Below are 8,700 nucleotides of genomic sequence, written 5' to 3'. Positions count from 1 at the left end.
CACGAATTTTTTTTTATGAATGAGTGTTTACTGGTCGTCCGGGAGCGTTTCCAGTTTCACAAGGACACGTGGGCGAGCAAGGGCTCAGCTAGAAGGGATGAGATTTGCTAACAGTTACCCGAGCGCCTTCAAGGGAGACCCAACAACTCAAAAGTAGCTGCTTCGAATGAATCTACTACCGGATCGGAATCGGGTCGGCAGAGTGCCGCTCCCGAGCCGCATGTGGCTCTTTGACTCCAAGTGCGGCTCTGGATTTAGTGTACTACTTATTTTGTGTAATCAAAGTTTACTAAACAAGCAGATTCGGCTCCCAATTTTTTTTAAATTGTTGTAATGTTCATATTTGGCTCTTTGGCTAATAAGTTTGCCGACCACTGGCCTAGGGTATGATTCCCAAAGAACTCATTTCAAGCGAATAAACTGAGACTGAACTTTAAAAACTTAGAACTCAAGTATCAAGATGGGCAGCGGCATTAAATTGGTTAATGTCTATTGAATCCGGTAATCACTTAACGGTGGACCTTTTTTTTATGATTGAAGGATTACTGGTGGCCCGGAGGCCTTTCCAGTTTCACCAGGACAGGTGGGCGAGCAAAGGCTCAGCCAGGAGGGGTGGGATTTGCTAACAGCTACCCGAGCGCCGCCGAAGGAGACCTAACAGCTCAAGAGTAGCTGCTTCGCGAATGAATCTACTACGGGATCGGAATCGCGACCCGCTGAGAAGATCTGATGGATCCGTAAGGACGTGTCTAGGGCGTCGACGGTGACTGGCTCCTGCGTGATCAGGATTCGGGGAGTAGTCAGCGGCGGCAACGATAAGGCGATTATCATGACGTAAGGCGATTATCATGACGCAACGGTGGACCGTCAGCTCGTCTGCACATAGTAACAATTTAAACAAAAAAATGAAGAGAAAATGCTGTCGTTCAAATCTCTTTTTTTTATATTGAAGTACATACAAAGGTATAATGTACATACATACACATAAACACAAACAAACGAACAAAGACTGTATTCGTGACCGACTTCTACGATGAAGGCTTAATATCGTCTAAAAATAATCGAAATAATAAAATGTATACAGCACCCCGCTTATTTACGCTCAGGAGAAGTTTAAAATATATACTTTAAGCTGGTGTCTCATGGTGCATAGCGTCATTTAGCACCTAAGGGGACGACCGGCATATGTGGAACTCGATCGCCTAAGGAAGTAAAGATCAGGGGCGCAGGACACTTCCTACAGGGGCCAGGGACGGTAAAAATACAAAAGATTTTTTTTTTAATAAAATGCATATATTTATTAGACATTTTTTTATTAATATAATTATTTACATCTATATATTAATACGTTAAGGAAAAACTATGTACCCCTATTTGCGGAAATTGCGCGGACGGAGGAGTATGAAATTTCCCACATTTTAATATAGAGGAGTGAAGAATGCTAATATTTCTTTAAAATTATGCATAACAACACATTAAATTAATTAAAAATAAATTGACACACACACACGCATATACATACATATATTCTTTTGTTTATTGTTAAATTGTGGTCAAATTGAAAATAGATTAATTAATGTTTGTCTTTAATATTATTTGTCTTTAATGTAACCTTGGCGAAACCTACAATTATAGAAGTATAGTCTTTGACAATAAGACCTTAATAATGTTCTAACTTATAATTTAAATTAATTATGGTCGAATTTCGACCACTGGGCGACCACTAGTAAATATAAAACTTCTTTATTTATAGTCCGCTTCAAATATATCAAAGCAAAGTGTAAGCATTCCAGCTACCCACATTATTCGTAACGGATACTTACCAACTAAGAAATGGTTACGAAATTATCAGATGCGCTTAAAGTTTAGAGATACCGAATTGGATGGTGTCGAAATAAAACGAATAATTAAATAAAGTAGCAACTGTATTTGGAAATTAAAAGTGTAAATAAATAGAATTTATTTAAGCTTTGTAGTATCGATAGGCAGTGCCGTCCCATTTATCAGCTGTGACAGTCTGAAAAACAGTAACATTAATTAAATCAAATTACGTATTTTTTACATTATTGTTTGTAAATTTGTAGGAGTCAATGAACCGATGTTGTAACGAAATGTTGTAGTTTAGATGTAGTCACTAATTCAATCATTTTCCATTTTGGTTCTTGGACAGGTGACACATTCCGCTCTAAGCACGCCATTCGATGTTTCAGTTAGATTAAAATAGTGCTATAATAAAATTAACTAATTATAAAAAACCCTATCCAGACTAGAGAGATACAGGGTATATTTTAATCCCGCGCGGTGGTAGCACTGCCATGTCGGTTTTTGCCGGAAAGCATTAATGCGGTCCGGCTTAGATGATAGGACATTTATGTTATAATACACTATTGAGGCTTAGACCTCATGTCTCAAGATAGGTGACGCTTGTGACCTTCACAAAGTGTGTGGTTTCTGTTATTAAAGACTTATATTTGAAAAAAAAATATGTAAAAAAATAGTGAGAATTTAATATAGTTACTAGTATTAATACTATAAAGTATATCTAGACGAGGCTAGACTCAAGGGTTGCCATTTATTTCTATAATATTATTCACCGTTTAGCATCTGTGTGTGAAAGTGCAAAAATATGGGAATACTTATATAATAAAATAAAGTCGCTGGACATAGCTTTTCGGGCTCCTACAAAAAATTAACTGAAGTTTTAATTAACAACCACCGTTTTATTGAGCTTTTATTTAATTCTATCTCATCTCGTTTCGTTTAATTTTATCCCAGTTGATGACGAGATACATACGTTTAATTCTAAGTAATCTATTTATATTATTATACTTGTGTAAAATCTGTTGCTTCCGGAAAAATATTTCATTGAAGTATTTTAGCAATTCGGTTCTCTTTATCAATCAAATTCAGTTTTAATTTTACAATGATATCTGTCATAGATTATCATGGAAATAAGAAGACAATGATTATTCATAACAAAATTACAAGTTCTAAATTCAAATGTAATACTATTGTTTTTTTTTATTTACGGTCAGGCTGGATGAGGATCGAATATTGTACAATTGATAAAATTATACTTACAACTTTTAGTTCGTTGCCACTGTATTCCCTTTTGAATGTTGCTGTGCCATTGGGATTCTCTACAGTCTGAGTTACGGTGTTGCCATCGACTATGTACATGGTTTTTACCTGGAAAATGTAAATTTCTTCAGCTGCTCCAAATGTTATTTTCAACAATATTAGTTAGTACTACTATTTTTCCTACATTTGTAAATGCATAAAGCATAATTTGATGTGCTAATAGGTAAATTAATAAATTAGCACATCAAACGGCATAAAGGATTAGGAATATCGCATTGCAGAATTCACGACTAACCTTAAATGGCTATTGTTTTATTGAACTAAAATTTAGAACTGTTGCTATCTATTGCTTTATTTAGAAATTTAATATGGAGATTATTCGAAAAATTCCAGAAGACATACAAATATGGTAGTTTTATATCAAGGTATTGTGTTATTAACATTAACATACTGCACGCAATGTAACACAGAGAACAGAAGACGTAATGGAATTCAAATTTAACATTTGTAAATTTATCGTCAAATTGAAGTTGTCGCAAAGTAAGCTTGTCAGATTACCTTGAATCCACCTGGGACGACTTCGTCGAAAGGCACACCGGACTCAAAAACTGACTCCTTTGGACCGTCGATATTGACGGTGATGGACTTGTATTTGTTGCCTTCCTTGGTCAATACAGCTGTAGGCTTGAACTGCGAATGTTTCTGGATCTGGTCTTCGGGGAGACCTGGAACCGTTGTATTCGTTCCATTTGAGTTTTTCTTCAATGGTCATTTAGACAGCAATGGAAATCAAATGTTTATTTTATAAACGAAATACTTAAACATTCGTATAAGATAAAGAATCTTTTAGACTTCGTCTGATTCAGTCATAAGATTGTCTAATGTTTTATATGGTAAGACTATAAGTATATAGGTTAATCACAAATTTTACATATTTTGCGATTCATCGGCTTTGAACATCTTAAGAAAATAAGTACGCAAGTCGTCGTGGCCAACGGATAAGACGTCCGGTGCATTCGTGTTGAGCGATGCACCGGTGTTCGAATCTCAGGCGGGTACCAATTTTTCACGGTGAAGGAATAACATAATGTACTAAAAATGAAGCCCGCAAAATTATAATTTGTGTAATTACTGGTGGTAGGACCTCTTGTGAGTCCGCGTGGGTGGTTACCCCCGCCCTGCCTGTTTCTGCCGTGAGGCAGTAATGCGTTTCGGTTTGAAGGGTGGGGCAGCCGTTTTAACTATACTTGAGACCTTAGAACTTGTATATCAAGGTGGGTGGCGCATTTACGCTGTGGATGTTTATGGGCTCCAGTAACCCGTTAACACTAGATGGACTGTGAGCTCGTCCACTCATCTAAACAATAAAAAAAAAAAAAACTAACAACCATTTCAAGATTTTTGGTGGGTTCGCATACATACAAGTACATGATCATCAGTCTACCGAGCAATACATAATACGATGGAAGGTCTACACATTGTCGTTTTTCTTCACATAACATTCTCTTAGACTAACCAACATAAACGCAAAGGAATCGAAGTTCCGTGTTGCCTTAACTACGCCCAGTGTTAGTCTCAATGAGACTATGCACTGCTCAAATCCAGATACGTGTCTGTTTTTCTAAAGACGTATTTAAAGAAGTAGGATTAACATGGCGTGTCGCCCACACTGTATGTACCACCTTAGTGCCGTGATGCAGTCGTGAGTTCCACTTTTGAAGGGACCACGATTTGAGACTTCGAATTTGTGTCTTAAGGTACGTTAGAGTCCTGGTTATTATTTCTATAGAACCCGACACCTTAATATCAGATAATCGGTTCTAGCTACTGAACGACACGATGAAGAAACGACACTGAAAATATGTTAAAAAAACTCACCGATAAACTTAAGGAACCCATCGAAGTTTTCTTCTCTATCTAATGTGTATTTTTTACCCAAGAAAGACATGGTTACGCCGGCCCAATTGAAACGTAAATAGAATGTAATTTGTTACGATACGCCTTCTTATATTGATCAGTATCTATCCGATCAATATAAGAAGGCGTATCAGATACGTAATTTACTTACTATTATTATTAATTGTTGCGTCACTGACCTTAATTAATTTTCGGTCAGCGGCTTTATATAATGTTTTTACCAAAAAAGATGATGAATCAAATCAAATGACAACTGAAAACTATTAGATTCCAGTATACTTTCATGACAACTATCTTATCAAACTTATTTATTTACAATTTTTCACTGAACGTTGGCAAGGTAGGACCTGTCGTTGTGACGAGATTTGGGGGAAGCATATAAGCTGTCGACGTCTGTAAACTGAAAGACAGGAGTTGGATAGGAATTATTACACATTATGTACGCTGAAATGGTCTCTTAAGATCATCCAGCTTAGATAGGAAAAAAACACATTATGTATTGTATTAAAACGCAAACAATCTGTGTAAATATTGAAACATTTCAATATTACAACTTTTATTTTTGTTCCAGTTCTACGTTCCCAGTTTTACCAGGGCAGGAAGGCGAGCAATGGCTCAGCCAGGAGAGGTGGAATTTGCTAACAGCTACCCGAGTGCCTCCAAAGGTGACCTAATAACTCAAGAGTAATTGCTTCGCGAATGAATCTACTGCCGGATCGGAATCGCGACCCGCTGAGAAGATCCGGCGAGAAACTCAGCGGGCTGATGCTTAGGTTAGGTTGCACACTGAACTCTTTGCAGAGTTCGACTAGTACGGTAACCGGGGTCCCTACTCCTAGTGTTAGAGCTAAAGGTGTCTAGTGCAAGGGTTATTGGAACTGATGGATCCGTAAGGACGTGTCTAGGGCGTTGACGGTGACTGGCTCCTGCGTGATCAGGATTCGGGGAGCAGTCAGCAGTGGCAACGATAAGGCGATTATCATGACGCATAGCCTTATCGAAGTACCGTTCCGACGCTGCCTTCATGTGTCTCCGGATGGATTCGAGGCCTAGGTCGTCGTGTAGGTCAACGTTCCTTACGAACCACGGAGCTCCGACGGCTAGCCTTTTTTTTTCGAGGTCCCCGCGCCTAAGGGGCGCGCGGGGTACGTAGGACTGGTCCGCGACTGCGAGACCGCGGGCCCAAGGATGTTTTCAGGGTCCTACTCACTAAACGACTCCCCTGCACTCATCGCCCATGCGTCCGTACCCCTCCGAGGTCAGAACCCAGATGAGCGTTACCGCGGTCAACACTATAACCAGACGGCGCAGCTCACCCCAAGGCCGCCCGGCCGACGGAGTCTTCGAGGCGAATCGAAGGCTCTGAAACGTCGGCCGTCCGGAAGGCCGCCTAAACGGTGCCGCTGGTGTCCCGGAATAGCCCGCTAGACCAGAACCAACCTGCCGGGTGGGACGCGATACACCGGCAACCGGTCGCTCTATTATCAATACTCCTTGGCGGCGCCCTATAGTGCTGGTAGCGCGCCGCGCAGCCCTACCCCCTCAGGTAGCCCCTTGACCTTCACCGGGGGGAAGCCACCACCTACACAGGCCGGGACGTACGGGCGTAATCTCTCTTCCGGCCTCCAGCTCGACGGCGAGGCATCGGTGCGGAAAGGGAAGCACTCATTCTTTCTCGTTCCGCCGCCTCCTTCTGCGAGATGGTGGACTCGCGGTCGGAGAGCAGGTCACGGGGGGCACTTACGGAGGGAGTTACAGCCGTCTTCGTGTACGGCAACGGTTTAGCCCAGGCCGAGACTCTGGGCACCGGCGCCGGCACGAAGGCAGGCTTAAGAGGGCACAGAGGGTGCCGAGGGCTTGATGTCAGGGCAGCTCGGAGAGGGTTTTGGCGCGCAACGCGGCGATTTATTTTTGGAGCTCGGGTGCATCCACGGTAATTCGCATACGGCACAGGAATTTACAGTTTTTTGAACGTTTTTTTTTTTATTGCTTAGATGTGTGGACGAGCCCACAGCCCACCTGGTGTTAAGTGGTTACTGGAGCCCATAGATATCAACAACATAAATGCGCCACACACCTTGAGATATAAGTTCTAAGGTCTCAGTATAGTCACAACGGCTGTCCCACCTTTCAAACCGTAATGTATTTCTGCTTCACGGCAGAAATAGGCAGGGTGGTCGTACCTACCCGTGCGGGCTCACAAGAGGCCCTACCACCAGTAATTATAATTTTGCGGGTTTTGATTTTTATTACCTACATGATGTTATTCCTTCACCGTGGAAGTCAATCGTGAACATTGGTTGAGTACGTATTTCATTAGAAAAATGGGTACCCGCCTGGGATTCGAACACCGGTGCATCGCTCAGCACTAATGCACCGGATGTCTTATCCTTTAGGCCACGACGACTTAAAGATAACTAGATAGTTCTATGTTTATTTTGGTTTATCTTCTATGAATCTTGACATTTCAGACGTATTACCATCAATGTACGACAGGTGGCGCTTGGGTAATTTTAACAAATAATATTGCGTACATTTAGCGACTTTAACAAGTATATGTCGGCTTTACGCCACATAAGATCTAATACAATGAAAATACAATACAATTATATAAAACATTAACAGTACTTGTTTATTACAAAAAGCTACGTCTTAGTTTTTACACAATTAGCCATTTTGTGATGGCTATAGAAACAACTGTTTTGAATTTAAATATGTTTGGGACTGAGAAAAGGATAAATGTTAGGACTCACTCTGTTGTTCGTTGATGCACTATTCAATTTTCTCACTGGCGAGATTTATATGTGCTGATTGATCAACAGGTCACATTTTTTAATTCCGTTTTTGCACCGGCACCATGTTTTAGTTTTTACATACGCATTACGCTCTTCGCGCCGTTTTCTCACGCGTAGTTTTTATCGTAGTGTCAACAGATGGCGTGGATAGCGGATTGAGGAAGAAATAAGGAAAAGGAAGACCCAACAACTACAATTTCTTTTATACAAACAAATGTAATTACTGCGAAACAATTCACAAAATATAGCTTAATATTCACAATACATATTATAGTGATTTTTACATGACTCTGACATTAATTTAGTTTACTTAAATTACTTTTAGTTTATATTAACTATAATATGTTATTATCCAGCCTAATAATAGATGGCGCCAACATTTGCATAGCAATTTCAATACTTAATTGAATGATAGCTGTTAATTTATAATATAAATTATTATTAATATTTAGGCTTTGTTAGTGTTTAATTATTTATACAGTCATTTGTGTTTTAAAAAAATAATATAAACATTAATAATATTCTGAACATTTTCACGTCAATACAGTGTCTGCTAAATATTTAAATATGGTAGAATATCAGTTTCATCTTCTTATTAAATAAATAATAACGTAGAATAAACTAAACTATTTATTATTATTATATTAATTATTGCCAATAGTGGCGTTTGCGCCCATATACCATGAAATATGTAGATTTCAAATGTCAGAATTTTAGGTATATTAGATTTTAAATATTCAAGTATCAATTACTTTTTTTTTGTTAATGCGATTTGTAGATTTTAGATAAACGGAATGATTAATTTACTTACATGTTATCAAATTTTTTATTTTAAGTCAAAACCGATGAGCGGATCCGAAACTTGTGAAATGATAATGATATGAAATCACGAATGAATTGGCGCGTT

General features: G+C 39.2%; 1 protein-coding gene across 2 annotated transcripts; it reads right to left on the bottom strand.

Moving 5' to 3' along the window:
• Positions 1–1,907: 1,907 nt before the first annotated feature.
• Positions 1,908–5,116, bottom strand: LOC149501316 (fatty acid-binding protein 1-like). Of its 2 annotated transcripts, XM_089733903.1 has the most exons (4): positions 4,960–5,116; positions 3,640–3,806; positions 3,082–3,189; positions 1,908–2,017 (listed from the first exon to the last, which is right to left on the bottom strand). In XM_089733903.1, the coding sequence occupies exons 1-4, from the start codon at positions 5,027–5,029 to the stop codon at positions 1,964–1,966; spliced, it is 399 nt and encodes a 132-aa protein (XP_089590029.1). In that variant the 5' UTR covers positions 5,030–5,116; the 3' UTR covers positions 1,908–1,963. The 2 variants fall into 2 exon arrangements, with proteins under 2 accessions (XP_089590029.1, XP_089590028.1); XM_089733902.1 differs by lacking the exon at positions 1,908–2,017 and having other exon boundaries at positions 3,022–3,189.
• Positions 5,117–8,700: the final 3,584 nt, after the last annotated feature.

This window comes from Bombyx mandarina, chromosome 16 (genome assembly GCF_030267445.1).
Source record: "Bombyx mandarina strain Sakado chromosome 16, ASM3026744v2".
In the NCBI taxonomy this organism is placed as follows: domain Eukaryota; kingdom Metazoa; phylum Arthropoda; class Insecta; order Lepidoptera; family Bombycidae; genus Bombyx; species Bombyx mandarina.
The sequence above is the reverse complement of the archived record's forward strand: the minus strand, read 5'-3'. Positions and strand labels throughout refer to the sequence as shown.

Coding starts and splice junctions, on each gene's coding strand:
- LOC149501316 (XM_089733902.1), bottom strand. CDS start 5,029: ATGTCTTTCTTGGGTAAAAAATACACATTAGATAGAGAAGAAAACTTC. Junction 3,807..4,959: donor TGGGTTCCTTAAGTTTATCG/GTGAGTTTTTTT, acceptor CAACGGTTCCAG/GTCTCCCCGAAGACCAGATC. Junction 3,190..3,639: donor TCGTCCCAGGTGGATTCAAG/GTAATCTGACAA, acceptor TACATTTTCCAG/GTAAAAACCATGTACATAGT.